At 42.8% G+C, this 17,703-nt stretch overlaps 1 protein-coding gene across 2 annotated transcripts; it reads left to right on the top strand.

The window, feature by feature from the left end:
- Positions 1–352: 352 nt before the first annotated feature.
- slc26a10 (solute carrier family 26 member 10) lies at positions 353–12,982 on the top strand. Of its 2 annotated transcripts, XM_060064215.1 has the most exons (18): positions 357–976; positions 1,651–1,761; positions 2,063–2,220; positions 3,385–3,549; positions 3,994–4,146; positions 4,862–4,944; positions 5,026–5,173; positions 6,355–6,468; positions 6,994–7,071; positions 7,863–7,958; positions 8,780–8,886; positions 9,109–9,178; positions 9,307–9,489; positions 10,789–10,843; positions 10,950–11,032; positions 11,124–11,178; positions 11,253–11,359; positions 11,466–12,982. In XM_060064215.1, the coding sequence occupies exons 1-18, from the start codon at positions 712–714 to the stop codon at positions 11,499–11,501; spliced, it is 2,067 nt and encodes a 688-aa protein (XP_059920198.1). In that variant the 5' UTR covers positions 357–711; the 3' UTR covers positions 11,502–12,982. The 2 variants fall into 2 exon arrangements, with proteins under 2 accessions (XP_059920207.1, XP_059920198.1); XM_060064224.1 differs by lacking the exon at positions 7,863–7,958 and having other exon boundaries at positions 353–976.
- The last annotated feature ends 4,721 nt before the right edge of the window (positions 12,983–17,703 follow it).

Below are 17,703 nucleotides of genomic sequence, written 5' to 3'. Positions count from 1 at the left end.
ATCCCTGAACCAAACCGCCATCAGGTGTGATTGGATTTCACAGGAAGGATACAGTTCCTTATGGCTACACGGTTTAAACACAAGGCCCCGCAAACAGGCATCCATTGCAAGCGGATATGAACACCTCGTAATAACACACCTCCAACATCAGCAACAACTGCCTTGTTCTGTTGATGTTACACAGTGCCATAGATTGTGTATCTTGTACCTCCCTTGTAGCGACTCTCAGGATGAACAAACGAAGAGGAGGATGGGGGAGGGGGGTTGTTCTGCCAATATACTTTGAGATGGGGGGGGGGGGGGGGGGGGCATGGGGTTAAGTTGGATATGCATGGTTATGTTATGATAAGTATATCCCGTAAGGAGAAGGAAAGTTTACACAGTTTAGATTTGATTAATTCATCATTGTATCATTCAAGTCAAATCCTTCTAGCAGTAGGACCCAGGGGTGTAGAGGGTCTCTCGATAGGAGCCGGCCAAGCACACCTTTATGGGTTCTCCGGACCAGAGATGTGTGAATCCTCCCAAAGCAGTTCAACACAATGATAAAAAAAAAAAATGAAATTTTGAGCCATGTCATTGGCTAAGGAGCGTCTGACAGGAAAAACAATGGCTGTTGGGGCCAGGGTCCGCTATATATGGAATTCAAAAGACATCCACTTTTAATGCTCGACAACAATCACTAGACCATAGCGTGTCTGGGGCCACAAGATGACCGCTTCAGTGGCCGTGTATAGAAATATTTACACGGAGGAACGCTTTAAACAGACTTATGGAAAAGAGGACAGGGCGCCCGGCAGTCTGTTACTCGGGAAAAGACTCGCTCAGAAATGCAGGTGTTCTCGGCGAGCGTTTCTCCACCTGTTGAGCGAGCGCGTCCCGATCTTCAGCTGGCTGCCCAGGTACAGGCTGAGGAAATGGCTTCTAGGAGACACCATAGCGGGACTCACTGTCGGTATTCTGCACATACCCCAAGGTAAGTAATTAAGTAAGTAAGTAAGTAAGTAAGTAAGTAAGTAAGTCAGTCAGTCAGTCAGTCAGTAAGTCAGTAAGTAGCCTAAGTAAGTAGGCCTAAGTAAGTAAGTAGCATAAGTAAATAGATAGGCCTACTTTATTCATCCCCTTGGGGAAATTGAGGTATCCAGTAGCAACAGACAGTACAGTACAGTTGACAAACTGACAAAATGGACTAACAGTAAAAGTCAACAAAATAAGTCAATTAAGTCAATAAAAGTCAATATAAAGTGAGCAATATTGCACATAATTAAAACGGTGAAATGGATGAAAAACATGCCTATGACGCTCAGACAGCACACTGAACAATCTTGGCCTACGATTTATAACAAAAAGGTGTGGACTGAATATATGTTTTTATGTTTAATATCCTACTTCTTAATTTGAAAAAAAAAATCCCAATATTATTCCTTTATGTTAAATTACGACAAACATGCAAGGATTAAGATAGATTGAAGAATGACACTATGATTTATCTGTTTCCCAAAATGTGTTAATTTATGTAGAGCTTTTACAATTAGGCATCGGTTGCTTTTTATAACCCAATCTATGTTTTACATGTCATTAACTGCTATGTTATAAAATTGAATAAGTTATATAAAATTTAAAATGACCATATTTATTTTTCGATTCCAGGTATGGCATTTGCTCTCCTAACATCTGTGGCGCCAATCTTCGGTCTCTACACCTCCTTCTTCCCGGTTGTCCTCTACATGCTGTTCGGCACAGGCCGTCACGTCTCCACAGGTAACAGACGCCTCGGAACCAGCCAACATATCACCATTTAAATATGCATGTTAAATGTACCGCATGTACATTTCTATTTGAATTGGTACTTAAATGTAAACTTATTATATTTATTATAAGCAGTTAGGGCTTTTGATATATGTCAGACTGAGATATACTGACATATATCTGAAATAAACACTATTCTCAAGCTAAATCTAAACTACACTACACTCTGCTACAATGCCTCAATATTAAAACGGTATGGATTCTCTGTGGACGTGAGGCCCTCCCACTGATGATAGCGGTGCTCCTGTGCCAGGTACGTTTGCCGTGGTGAGCCTGATGACGGGATCGGTGGTGCAGCAGCTGGTTCCAGCGCCGCTGCAGCTCAACGCCAGCAGCCCGGAGGCAGCGGCCCTCGAGGCCCAGAGGATAGGGGTGGCCTCGGCCGTGGCCCTCCTCTCGGGAATAATGATGGTGACATACCGACCGCAACCGACTCAATGCACTTATCCACGCACACACACACGCACGCACGCACACACAGTCACACACACACACATACACATACACACACACACGCACACACACACGCACACACACATACACGCACACACACACACATACACATACACACACACGCACACGCACACACACACACACGCACGCACGCACGCACACACACATATACACATGAACACACACGCACACGAACACACACACGCACACTCACACACACACACACACACACACACACACACACACACGCACACACACACACACACACACAGACACACATTCTAGCTCAATTCTTAGGTGTTATGTTGCTTGTTATCTCAAGTGATTTGGACCTTATTTTCAGATGTATGAATATAATTGGCTGATGCTGTTGTATGACGGAGGTCTATATGTATTAGTATGAACTATAAGGTGCTTCATTGCAAAGTGACTTACTGTGTGATGTTTCGGTCTATCTATACGTTTGTAAAGTACTTTTATTGTACTCTTGGGTAAGATACATGACATTAGTCATTACATTAGACTGCAGACATTTGGTTTGACCCAGAATGTTTTGGTTTGCAGTCATACAGCCCTTAGAAATATCCTGCCATGACATTCCTGCCTCTGATATATGTATCTTTGTCTTTCACACAAATAACTGATATTGCAGTGTTTTCATTTTCATGTGTGTTTTAACCAATCATGTAGTGTGTTTCATTATCATGTGTGTTTCATGATCATGTGTTTATTTAATCCATCATGCAGTGTGTTTCATTATCATCTGTGATTTTAATCCATCATGTGGTGTGTTTCATTATCATATATCTTTTTAACCCATGTTGCGGTGAGTTTCTAACCCATGTTGTGGTGTGTTTTAACCCATGTTGCGGTGAGTTTCTAACCCATGTTGTGGTGTGTTTTAACCCATGTTGCAGTGAGTTTTTAACCCATGTTGTGGTGTGTTTCTAACCCATGTTGTGGTGTGTTTTATCCCATGTTGTGGTGTGTTTTATCCCATGTTGTGGTTTGTTTTATCCCATGTTGTGGTGTGTTTTAACCCATGTTGTGGTGTGTTTTAACCCATGTTGTGGTGTGTTTTAACCCATGTTGCGGTGTGTTTTATCCCATGTTGTGGTGCAGCTCTGCATGTTCGTGCTGCGGCTGGGCTTCCTGTCCACCTACCTGTCGGAGCCCATCGTCAAGGCGTTCACCAGCGCTGCGGCCTTCCACGTCACCGTGTCGCAGCTCCAGAGCATGCTGGGCCTGCGGCTGACGCGCCACACCGGGAACTTCGCCCTGTTTAGGGTAAGCCCTGTTGTGCTACTTCAAGTCCTGCTCACTCCAAGATGTCGGGGGAGCATCTAGAGCCACAGTCGTCATGGGTCATCCATCCATCCATCCATTCATCCTCCATCCCTCTTCCCTTATTATTATTTATTTTTTTAATGCATTAAACTCCTTAGGAAACATAGTAGCTTATCTCAAATCAACGTCGTTACCTTTTATACATCACCACCATTCAGTCATCCGTGCACAGCGGATATACCAGCCACAACCACACACACTCAACATAGAGCTCTGACATGGCAATATTCCCCCTGCTGTATCGCATCGCACCTTCAACCTCTGCAATTAAATGGTTTCCTTCAACATCTTCCTAGTCACTGGAGCCCAGTTAAGCCACGCCCCGTGGCGTGGGGCAGGGTCACCTGCTGCTACATGAGGGTTGTGATGTTTGTGGTGCCTCAGACCCTAGCCTCTGTGATGGAGAACCTGCCTCAGACCAACATGGCCGAGCTGCTCATCTCCTTGGTGTGTCTGGCCATCCTGGTCCCGGTGAAGGAGGTGAACACGCGCTACAGGAAGCGCCTACGCACACCGATCCCAGTGGAGATCCTGACGGTCAGACATGCTACACAGCTTAACACAATGTTGTGTATACACTAGGGGTGGGAATCACAGGGTACTTCACGATATGTGATACAGCGATTCTGCAATAATCAATATATTGTTGACATCCTATAACGATGCATCACGATATATGTCTAACAATGAATACAAAATGAAGTGCTGGATTTTGGTCTTTATTCATGTTTTGTCTTTGGTTAGTTAATTTCCGTTAAAGTTTCCTTCATTCATGTGCTGAGTGCCACCTCGGGGAGCAGGGAAATCTGTTTAGAGAGCCCTATTTTATTAAATAAAATATTGATATTTCGGGCGATATTTCCTGTCTAACTCTTCAGGAATAAAGCACAAAAATGCAAAAGAAATTCTTACATAATATAATATATATATATTAATAATATATATTTTAAAATATAAAAATATAAAAATATTATATTGATATTTGGCGCCAGTGTATCGATATATCGCCGCATCGATATTTCGTCCCGCCCTAGTACACACACGATGTATGGATCAAAGTACTGCTTCTATTATGCTGAATACCGTCTTTCTAATAGCAAAGTCCTGCTTCTATTCTATATTATCAATGTTCTGGTTGTAGTGATTTGAGTAGAGTCTTTTTATATTATCAAAGTACTGGGTGTAGGAACCTGAAAACAGTCATTCTTTGTATTTGTATATAAAGAAAAATTTCTATCTTTCTTTATTCCAGGTGATCATAGCTACCGGAGTGGCTTATGCCCTTTCTCTGGACTCCACTTGTGACGTCCAGATTGTCGGCCATATCCCTGCCGGGTAATAGTTCGTACATGTGGTGAATTATTTGGTGAGGTGTTCCAGTTTCTTAACCTCTTGTGTCCCCCTCCCTCCCCATAGATTCCCAAGCCCTCAGATGCCGGCCTTGCACACATTTCCTGACATTGCTGGCGACACAGTAGCAATAACGTTTGTTAGCTATGCTGTGTCGGTCTCCCTGGCGATGATATATGCTGATAAGCATGCGTACTCTATACACCCCAACCAGGTACCCGGCTCTGTAGTTATAAACACACATACTCTATACAGCCTCTGTTTGTAGCTATAAACACACAGACTCTATACAGCCTCTGTTTGTAGTTATAAACACACAGACTCTATACAGCCTCTGTTTAAACACACAGACTCTATACAGCCTCTGTTTAAACACACAGACTCCATACAGCCTCTGTTTAAACACACAGACTCTATACAGCCTCTGTTTGTGGCTATAAACACACAGACTCTATACAGCCTCTGTTTGTAGTTATAAACACACAGACTCTATACAGCCTCTGTTTGTAGTTATAAACACACAGACTCTATACAGCCTCTGTTTGTAGTTATAAACACACAGACTCTATACAGCCTCTGTTCGTAGTTATAAACACACAGACTCTATACAGCCTCTGTTTGTAGTTATAAACACACAGACTCTATACAGCCTCTGTTCGTAGTTATAAACGCATACTTTATTCAACCCAACCGGGGACCCCAGCTTTTGGTAATTGATTAAATCTTTTAATTTTCCATCATGGTTGTTTTTATCTTAATATAAAATTGCATTTATTTAATGTCTTTAAAAAACATGTTTTTCCCAATCAAATTTCCCAATCAAAAACAATGAGTCCAGCTATTTTCTTGTTCTCTCTTGCCTTCATAATTAACTGATGTTTTACCACATTGCAGTGAACTCTTATGCCCTCTCATAAAAAAGCTCTGCCCTTCAGAAGATACTTGGTTGGGCACATTGTGTGTAGACTAACTCTGTATTTGTAACGAAACTATTTTCACTGGGTAACGTGCAAATAGCTCAATGCCTGCATCGTTTTCTATTCAACAGTGATCAATCTCAAACATCACATTGATCTTCTTAGATTTAATTTGAAACATAATCAAAATCCTAAAATCCTTTCTCAGAACAAATCAGAAATGGCAGCCACTTTTGTGGGATCTCTGTTCCTCATGAAGAAACGGGAGAGTACAATCTGTTCCCCCAGCGTTCTAGACTATGAGTTTCATTCAGTCAAGAGAATGCATTGCCTTTCATATGGGCCTTGCATCCTATTCATTTGAAATTGTACCTTTGTATGTGTCCCATGTATGTTGTACGGGCCTGAGTGACCCTGCGTCCAACTTGGTTTTGGTCCATTGGATGAAGCTAACCTGTGTGATACATGTGTCCTTCAGGAGCTTCTGGCCCACGGCATCTCCAACACGGTGTCCTCCCTCTTCACGTGCTTCCCGAGCTCAGCCACTCTGGCCACCACCAACATACTAGAGAGTTCGGGAGGATTCACACAGGTTGTCTACTCAGTGCTCACACACCATAGACTGTATTTATCCTCAAAGGAGATAGTGGGCTGGTCCCCCACGTACACAATAATAAAACCAGACCATTCCAAGAGGGCTTGGTCATTGCTCAGTGTACAATATTCAAAAGTAATTTATTGAAACCACTGCGACCAAACATTTGATCACTGGCTAGTACTGGCCAATGTTTAGTGTTGGCTGAAGTGAGATTCATAACCCTGCAAAAAGTCATTTTGCATAAATGTCAAAAAATCAACTTTTTGACAACTTAAAAATGACAGAATCTGGTTATTTATCATGACTGCATAATGTGAATAAAAATGCATAGTATTGCATTAGTAATGCATAATATTCATAAAATTAAAGCCTGTGAGTATACGACTTGGTGTCTATAATTTTAAATATCGTTGACCTCTCTGAAGAAACTGTAATGCTATAATTTTGGTTTCCATCTAAAACAGATAACAATGGCAGACTAGGCAATCTATAATAATCCAAATGTTGGTTCCCATGCAGCTTTCTGGGTTGTTTACCAGCCTGGTGGTCCTTGTTGTGCTGCTCCTGATTGGTCCCCTCTTCTACTTCCTGCCCAAGGTGTGTGTTTTATGAGGCATGAGTGTTTTCTTTATGAGCAAGAAAGACAAAAGAGTAACTCATTAACTCAATCTAACTACTATCTAATTAAGTCTAACTGACCAATTCAGACCAACTTAAAACCACTCTGACCAACTCATGATGCCTCCTCTCTAACTCAGACTAACTAAGTGTCTAACTCATGTCTAGCTGAGACATACTCATATCCAACTCAGGTTGAACTCAGACTAACTCATGTCTAGCTGAGACTTACTCATATCTGACTCAGGTTTAACTCAGACTAACTCATGTCTAACTCATGTCTAACTGAGACTTACTCATATCTAACTCAAGTTGAACTCAGACTTACTCATAACTAACTCAGGTTGAACTCAGACTAACTTGTGTTTATCTGTCTCTGTCGCATTTTTGAAGAAAGTAGTCCTAATCCTTGGTCGCTTTTAACTCACTTTATTTGTTAAAGTATTTCTGTATGGTAACTATGAAGCAAAAGGGGGGGAATTGTATCTAACCCGCGTGGAGAGAGATACTGAAGCTACTTCGAGCCCCGGGGCTTAGGCCCGAGGCTCTCTGAGGGTCCGCCTATGTCCGCCTCCAATCTCACTCCCGCGCTGGTTAGGGACAAGTGGGCGGGGCCTATGTGAAGTAGGCGTGGCCTGTGGGACTTATTGGCTCCGCCCTCCTCACCTGTCTAAAGGTGCTGCCATCTGTGGCTGGAGTAGTTATTGCAGCTTATGTGTTCGATCCTGCTTCCTAGTGGCTATGGCTAACATGTCTTGTGTCGTATCCAGGCGGTGCTGGCGTGTATCAACGTGACCAGCCTCAGACAGATGTTCCTGCAGTTCCAAGACCTGCCAGGCCTGTGGAGAGTCAGCAGGATTGACTTTGTAAAGAAACTCATTACTCAGATAATCATTTGTTTTCGTCTGTCGTGTGTGTGTGTGTGTGTGTGTGTGTGTGTGTGTGCGTGCGTGCGTGCGTGCGTGCGTGCGTGCGTGCGTGCGTGCGTGCGTGCGTGCGTGCGTGCGTGCGTGCGTGCGTGCGTGCGTGCGTGCGTGCGTGCGTGTGTGAGTGGTGTGTGTGCGTGGGTCAAATTATTAAGTCATGACATCAAAAAACAGATTTCATGACGATAGTGTGATAATGCAGTAACGAAAGCAATCAATGAAACTTTGTGTTGATTGTTAAGCACAAACATGACCTGGCTGTGTGTTAAGATTCTTGAGCAAGCTCAACTTGCTCTTCAAACAAAATACCGTTTCAGATTTACAACACTGGAAGCACTGGTTTGAGATTTACGTTACATAAGCAGAGTTTGGAGATTTACAATACCAGAAGCAGAGTTTTGAGATTTACAATACCAGAAGCAGAGTTTTGAGATAAGCAGACAAACCGATGGTCGCATCGTTTTTGGTTGCAGTAATAATCTGAACGATTTTCATGTAAATAAATGTCTGTTAAGTCCCTTTTTTATCAGAAAATGAGGTACCACAATGATGATTGTGGTACATCTAACCAATAATTGCTGAAATCCCTTTTCTTTTTTCTGTTTCTATTAAAGTTTATAGCTTGTTTTTATACTGTATGTAAAGCTTCTTTGACAACGTTGCAAAGGACTCTACAAGTCTGATGTATTATTAATTACAATAAGATATTCACAAAGTTGATTGTGTAATAAGCTGACCAGGCAGGCCTTCCCCTATCTTAGATGGTGTGGGTGGTCACCTGGCTGTCTGTGGTGGTCCTCAACGTGGACCTAGGTTTGGCCATCGGTGTGATCTTCTCTATGATGACAGTGATCGGCCGCACACAGAGGTACGTTGTTCCCCATGTAGCAGTACAACTCAGTGGATATACTGCCACTAATCAACTCTTTTGTTTGTAAAGGAGGGCGCTCCTTAACTTTCGGATAAGGAGATGGTCTTTTTCAAAGGCAATTCCAGTGGCAGACCCAAGCACTTTTGGAGGACGCACATTTTGCCCCAAAGTTCTTCTTTAAAACTTAATTAACCTATAATTAACTGTGATTCCCCACAGTGCTAGGTGTTCGGTGCTAGGCCAGGCCAGCAACACAGAGATCTACAGACCTATGCAAAACCACAGCAAGGTACACACACACACGCATTACAAAAAAGCAACACACATATTTTGTTCTAGCTGTTCACAGTTTCCATGGATAACCACGTTATTCCAGGTACCTAACAACAGGGTTATTGATGTCTGTTGCCTCCACAGTGCAGCGAGGTGGCGGGGGTGAAGATCCTCACCTACAACGGCCCCATTTACTACGGGAACCGCAGCTTCTTCAAGGAGGAGGTGAGCCGTCTGCTGGGCCTGACGCCGGAGAGGATCCGCAGCCTCGAAAAGACGAGGAAGGCCCTGGAGAAACGCCAGAGAGACACCACCGTCAGCACCGTGGTACGTCTAGCAGCAGGCCTACTCTCTGTCCGTCCCGAAGTAGGGCTACTCTCTGTCCAAGCCTTGTCCACGTCTAGTAGGAGGCCTACTCTCCAAGCCTGGTCCAGCACTGCCCTAAATGTACTAGTAGGCCTACTTTCTGTCCAAGCCTGGCACATCACCAAGGTGCATTTACTAGTAGGTCCACACAAACTATGGGGCTTGTGTGAAAGCTTTGTTTTGCAGCTCGGACGAATGGTGTTGTGGGGCTGGTTTTGGTTTGCTAGTCATTGGTAGTATGTTATGTTGTATGGTACTGCATTGCTCGTCTCGTAGATATAGACCCTCTTTCTGTTGGTAAACGATAACATTATTTTGTTGCCGAGCTTAGGGTGGAGAAACACTGAATGCGTTGATCTGAATATGTCCTGCAATGATAGAATGGTCTTCTGTCAGTTATCAAGTGTTTGTATACAACTTTATGATGATAGGACGCCTATGTTAGGTCACGTTATTACTTTATTTACTATATTGTGCTTTAGTATTTCCATTTAATAACTAACTACATGCCTGTCTCTATCTTAAATGATGGTGGCGGCGTTGAGCTGCAGAGAAGACCTGCTCTCGGAATTAGACTGAACCTAACCTCATTCAACAATACAATAAGCACTTAGAATGTCAAACAGATCGTATTGTAACCTGGTATGGAAGAACTCTATCTAAAGGGAACCAACACGCTCTCAAAATCATGTTAGGTACTTTGTTCTCCTCCTATCACAAAAGTAAAACGCTATGATTATGAGACATTGCTGTGGAACTAACGCAGTATACAAGATACTTACAGTTCTGTAGGATATGGTTATAGTAAATAGAGCAATTGGCTATATCTTAACGGCGAACTGCACTTGCATTTCGCGATAAAGTAACCTACATCTCATGAAACTGTTAAGCATCAACTTAACCACATAATTGTTGTATTATTTGTGTGTCATACCATACCTCCCCTTGTTTATCTAAGAGAGTAACAAGATCAGTCACCTGTTCCTCCTAGTTTCCCAATTTCTGATTCGGTGGACATGACCAACCTCCACTGTCACATATCCAAACCAACATTAGACAATACTTCATTTCTGCCTCTCAACAACGCAGATGGATACTATTCATATTTGCCCCCAGGCCTTGCTTTGTTTTGTCTGATGCTAGCGCTGATTCAATCATGATGTCACCTGAAAAAGGCTATATTGTATTGTATTCTTATATCATAGTATTTGTGAGGTATTCTAAGTATAATTGAATGCATTTTCTTCTCTGATTTTCCAGGAAAGAGGCGTTGCAAATGCATCATTCTCATCAGATAATGAGTTATTAAAATCTGGTAAGATTGGAGGAAAATGGCGAGAAGTTATGTTGAGAATGTGAGTGACAATACATCATAAATCACCATGATTATTTATTAATCTTTTTCGTCCTATCATACACAGCTGAGAAGGAAGTCCAGGCTCTACTAATGGACTGCAGCAGTGTGATATTTGTTGATGTTGCTGGAGCCAGACTCCTTATACAGGTAGGTCTGTAAATCCCAGGACAGATTACAGTTTCCCGTTGCCAGATCCATGCACAGACCTGGTAATCATGGTTTGTTTTTTCCTTTCCAGATGTGCATTGATTGCCAGAAAGTTGGGGTTTGCATATACTTAGCAAACTGCAATGGTAAGGCAGAGTCTCAATGATGATATCTTATGTGAATAGAAACTCGATATACTAATACACCCATCTCCATCTAGAAAGGGTCTTAAAGATCCTCACCTCCAGCGGTCTGATGAACTACATGAATCCACAGCACATCTTCATCACGGTGCATGATGCCGTGGTCTACATTCAGCACCTCAAGGTATGGCTCAATAATATGACCTCAGAACTCCATCATGGTATCTATCTCATCGCTGCTCTGCTGTGTGTGGAGTGATCAATGTCACCTATGTTTATGTTCACTGCAGGAGAAGACCCCCGACACCACAACTGTCTGGGTGTGAGATGTTCCTGTTCCTCACGGATCCACCCGATGACGCACTAACAAGGGCCGGTCCGTTTCAGACGGAGACTGTCAGGTCTCACCAGCGCCGGTGTTTTTGTGTCAACTGTATGTTGTGGAGGCTCGGAGGGATCTGACCAAACCGCTACACCTGCTGATTTGTCTAATTAGCACACCTTCAATAAGATGGGGGAGAGGAGCTAATTACTGGCATCAGATGTTGTGGTGTTTGGTGAGCAGGCGAGCAGTAGAACGCCAGTCCTCTGGGCTCCAGGGCGGCTGATGGGCTCCAGTGTGGGTCCGTGTTTGTTCCTGAAGACGGTTGCTCAAACTGAGTGACTGCATGCCAGAGTTTCAAAAACTAAATAGGCAGAAGGAAAAGACGTAGCGTCTAGTGTTGCACTGTTGTAAAAAAGGGCTAGCATCCCATTCCAGTGATACTATGCCATATGTTTGGAAGATCATGATAGAATCCCAGATATGGTTTAATAAAACATGGGTATATTGGCACACGTGAGTTCTACATGAAAATCTATTCCCCTTTAACGTAACACAAAAAAACAAAAAAACTGTGCAATAAATGAAATGTAAACGAGTTATTGGACTTAAAAACTTGTGGAAAGTCGATACTATTTGATATTTATTTTATATTCTTTATTTTTGTTTTGCGTTTTAAATGGCACTATTAGACAAGCCTAATGAAATGCACCGGGTAAAATTATAATACATGTCATATCTGCTTATGCCATTTGCTGAATGCTATCACATATTGCCTTGAAATATTCTTTAACAACATTATAAGATCTATACAAGTGTCTACATAATTGAACTGTTGCCTGTTTTAAGCATTTTTTATGGAGATCATTTTTTATCATTTATCGGCTTATAAGATTCTGTCTTCCTACATAGTTTTGATACTTATTCTTTGTGTATATTACATGCCATGAAAAACAATGATACATGGAAAAATGTATGTTGTTGAAACGTCAGCCTCTTTAAGATAAATCGATGGAATGTGAAGTATTGCTTCTCTTCAGACTACGGTCAGGTGTGTGTCTACCTCAGGGTTGATCTGAACAGTACAGCACGCGTCGGGCAGCTTCTGGAAAGGTACACAAACATTACACAGACTCCTCTGGGATTGATAAGGTTAAATTTACATCTAAACAATAGACCATTGTTTCTTGTTCGCCTCTATCATCTTTCCATTCAAATTGTGAAATATTACAAGGGCTTTCTTCCAAAGTATGTTCACCACAAATGAGTGAATGATTATCGAAATGGACACATACAGACGTTACAAAGCAATTGAGTTAATGTGTAGTGATACATTCACACTCTAGTGCTCTCTGCTGATACGATGGCAGTACTGTTTATTTCCATTGTGTCAGTGTACCCCATCATTAGAAGGTTACCTTGACCTGATAAAAATATATATGTAGTGCAAGTTCGAAACCGGGCCAAATAAAAGCAAAACACTAATTATTTGCGTGCTTGATGTTGGTTTGGCCAAGCTTCTGTTTTTTCCAGTGCATATTTCAAAGAGGCCTCTAGACGCTGTAGGCCTTCTGGGTGTTCCCTTTAAAGCTCAAGGAGTGTTCGCTAATTGGAAGGAAGTAGTCAAAGTAGTAAGTGAGGAAACGTCCACTTCAATATAAACAGTGTAATCTAGACAGGGCTCTGGACGTCTATCTATAAGCGACACAAACAAGCAAGCCCGACTGCTCGCAGCGACAAATGCACGCACAAATACAAATATTGGATAAGAAAATCCAGTAGCAACCTAAGTAAACCGTATGCTTAACTGAGTAAAATTTAACGGCAAATAAACAGGATTATGCTTTGAGGGTTTTTTTTACGGGTTTAAGGATAACCAATAAAATATGTAATTGATATTATTCTCATTCGTTGTGACAAAAGTAATAGCAGGATAGTAAAATGTAGTTTGTGTAGCCGTGTTGTAGTAGGCTAGTCACGTTGTGGCTTTTGCACATGCAGAACAGCGCAGATCAGAAAAACATCCAACCTAAATTAGGGTGACCAGACGTCCTCTTTTTCCCGGACATGTCCTCTTTTCGAGACCTAAAAAATGCGTCCGGCAGGGATTCCAAAAACGTCCGGTATTTTGCCTCGTCGCAAAAAAATAAATAATATATTATTGTTATTATTATTATTATTTATTTTTTTGCCTCGTCGCATATTTGTGTTTCTGGGTCTTTCACATAACCTACTAGTTATTACCATTGTATATGTCTATGGTTATTACGGCCTTCCAAGTTCTGGAAATGGTTTACGTTCCACCTTCTTGCGCGAGCTGACTGTAGAGAGAGTCTGTCATTGGGCGACCGATCTCAGGGTTGCCAGAGCCACGATAATTGGATTTGGAAGCTCACGTGCACTCTACAAAACACAAAACTGCAGCAAGAGGAGAGAGCTCATCGAGTAAAGTGACCGACTTTTTTGTGAGTAAAACCGACACTTCTGTTACGGCTGCAGAGGGTACCCTTGCTTTTCACACTATAAAGCATCACAACAGCTACGATTTTCCCAGATTCGGTGACAGCTCAAAAAATCTACACTACACTACACCCACCCACCCACGCCCCCCCCCCCCGCGACGAAGTGTCCTCTTTTTTACAAACTCAAATCTGGTCACCCTACCTAAATACTAATCATGCATGAAACCACAGAGGAGGCGAGATTGAGCCACTCAGTAATTTTTCGGTTCTGTCTTATATGTCATATATATGCACACTATATTTGCACCTACAGCGTAACCTACTAAACTACCTGTTACGTTATTGTAATGCGTCATGTCTCCAAAGAGATGCGTTGGCGCCCTCTAGCGGCGGAAAGAGGGCAATGATCCTCACATTACCCAAGGCGATGGTGTGATCCAGAGTGATAGATATAACAGAGTGGCGACACTTCCATTGGACTCTTTTTATGTCCATGCTCCGTTGTAGCGTTTTTTTTTTTCCTACTTCCGGGGTATGGAGCCTCGCATAGTTCCAAAACATCCATTTACGGCGTAGGAGATCATTTAATTTCCATTGCCGTCGAGTAACTTCTGAGGTAAGTCAGTGCATTAAATAGCTACCTCTTTTGAATTGTCATCTGTCTATATTGTATCAGAGGCCCTTTATGATGCATATACTGATATTTATTTGTGTATGCACAGCGTAATTATGTATATTTTTATCTTTGTAGACGACAGATTGCCTGCTAGTTTGTTAGCTCGACTTCGCCATCTGTGAAGGTATCTCCGGGGGTAAATTGATTAAATTGCTACCTCTTTTGAATTGTCAACTCTCTATATTATATCAGAGGGCATTTATAATGCATATACTGATCTTTATTTGTAGGCCTATGTGCACAGCGTAATAATATATTTTTTTTTATCTTGGACTTATCTTGGTCATTGCCTGCTAGTTAGGGGAGCATCCTATGTTCTATCCTATGTTCCCCGCTTTTTATGTGACCGGGGAACATAGGACCCTGTGAGCAAATCATTTTTTCGTAGGATGGTAGGGGCAAGTACCGCCTTTTTTTTGCCTCTGATTCGCCTTTGATTGGTTAGAATGGCTCTCCTCCGATTGGTTAGGGTTAGGGTTAGGGTTAGGTTTAAGGTTAACCCTCACCCTAACCGTAACCCTAAACCTGACCCTAACCCTTTGCATCCGGGGAACATAGGACCTGGGGAACATAGGGATGACCCCCTAGTTCAGGGATGGGCAACTTTCATGATAAAGAGGGCCACATTTTTCATCATAACCATCAGAGGGCCACATGACTGCACACTTCAACTAAACGTGAGCTGAGAGAAGCTACACAATTTTGAATTTGGTAGATACGATTCCTGTATTCTGGTGCATTTTGGGGATGGCCACTACCTAAAAAATCTTCCAGGATCGTAACCTATGTACGGTATGTTAATTGAACCAACATACATTCATTTCGTTTTCCATGCCCAATAAGACACATGAATGGTTGGTATTTTTATCAGTGCAAAGGACACATACATCATCATTCAATGATGCCACAAAACTGAAAAACAGTGGCCCAACATTAAGTGCAACAACTCAATGAACTCAAACACAAGAAGCATGATATTCATTGCAGTTGTTGTAGTTGTAGTGGCGACTTAAGTGGATATCTTTAATGACTGATATCGTTTCTAAGCAAACTAGACACATGGGTTTGCCTTTGAATTCTATGAATTCTTCTGATCTGAGTTTTCTGTAACTCGATCAATTATTATTATTATTATTATTATTATTTTTTTTTTTTTTTTTTAATTATTATTATTTTTAATTATGTGCGGGCCTGACTGAGTGAGGATGCGGGCCGTATGCGGCCCGCGGGCCGCCAGTTGCCCATCCCTGCCCTAGTTAGTCATCTCGATTTCGCCAGCTGTGGAGGTATCACTGCACCAGAAGTTAAGTAGTGGATCTCTGACAACTTTTATTTAGTTATTGATGTAGGATTACTAGGATCAATAAGGTTGATTAACGACGGGTTTAATCTGCTGAACCTGACGGTGTTAGCTACGGTGTTGGAGTACTGTGTGTCGTCTGATGCTATAGCTAGTAGAAATAAGGTTGCTTTTGTTTGATTATACCCTTGAAAAGGCTGTTGGATTACATATATGAATAGAAATTATTCAACACAAAAAATATAAGCCATAATGATGAGCTTTCAAATGTTACTACACAGACAGTAGTGTCATTCTTTTTTTTTCATAATGTAAGCTTCTGTCCACCCCTTCCCAAACTTGGCAGCAATTTGGCCATGTGTGGGGAAACTCATTGACCTACAGGCTATTCAAGGTCTTGTCTGATTGTTTTCACTCTCCTGCAGGTGGTGGCTGCTGGTGCTGGCGGGTGCTGATGATGTATGCGGCTGATGATGTATGCGGCTGATGATGTATGCGGCTGATGGTGTATGCGGCTGATGGTGTATGCGGCTGATGATGTATGCGGCTGATGGTGTATGCGGCTGATGGTGGATGCGGCTGATGGTGGATGCGGCTGATGGTGGATGCGGCTGATGGTGGATGCTGCTGATGGTGGATGCTGATGATGTATGCGGCTGATGATGTATGCGGCTGATGATGTATGCGGCTGATGGTGTATGCGGCTGATGGTGGATGCGGCTGATGGTGGATGCTGCTGATGCTGGATGCGGCTGATGATGTATGCGGCTGATGATGTATGCGGCTGATGGTGGATGCGGCTGATGGTGTATGCGGCTGATGGTGGATGCGGCTGATGATGTATGCGGCTGATGGTGGATGCTGCTGATGGTGGATGCTGATGATGTATGCGGCTGATGATGTATGCGGCTGATGATGTATGCGGCTGATGGTGTATGCGGCTGATGGTGGATGCGGCTGATGGTGGATGCTGCTGATGGTGGATGCGGCTGATGATGTATGCGGCTGATGATGTATGCGGCTGATGGTGGATGCGGCTGATGGTGGATGCTGCTGATGGTGGATGCGGCTGATGATGTATGCGGCTGATGATGTATGCGGCTGATGGTGGATGCGGCTGATGGTGGATGCTGCTGATGTATGCGGCTGATGATGTATGCGGCTGATGATGTATGCGGCTGATGGTGGATGCTGCTGATGGTGGATGCTGCTGATGGTGGATGCTGATGGCGGTGGCTGCTGCTGCTGGTGGCTTGAGCTGGCTTGTGCCGGCGAAACACTGCTGCTGCTGGTCGCTGCTGCTTGAGGCGATGGCTGCTTGAGCGGGCTGGTGTTGGCGAAGGATGGTGGTGTCGACTTCTGCTGCTAGGGGTGGCGGCTTGTGCTGGCGACGGCTGTTGGTGGCGGCGGCGGCGACGGCTGCGATTGTTGTCCTTCCTTTCCACCTGATGCACGTTACTATCCTTAACCTCAGCCTGATGTATGTGGAGTATTTTCTTTGTTTATTAATAACTTATAATATTCCTCCTTGTTCCTTCACTTTGTTCTTGTTTTACAAGTTAGACATACACGCACACCTGTTTACACATTTGTTGTTCTTGTTCCACACATGACTAACATTGTTTATTTATTGATACCCCCTGGCTCTACTTTGCTGTTCTTGTTCACACTTACTGTATGTTTGCTTTGTTGTTCTTAGTCCTTGTTCCCACTTGTTTTTGGTTCCACAAACCTCAGCCTGATAAATTTTTTCTCAGCATCTCAAACA

The sequence above is a fragment of the Gadus macrocephalus genome, chromosome 1 (assembly GCF_031168955.1).
Source record: "Gadus macrocephalus chromosome 1, ASM3116895v1".
In the NCBI taxonomy this organism is placed as follows: domain Eukaryota; kingdom Metazoa; phylum Chordata; class Actinopteri; order Gadiformes; family Gadidae; genus Gadus; species Gadus macrocephalus.
This window is presented reverse-complemented; position numbering and strand designations above follow the sequence as displayed.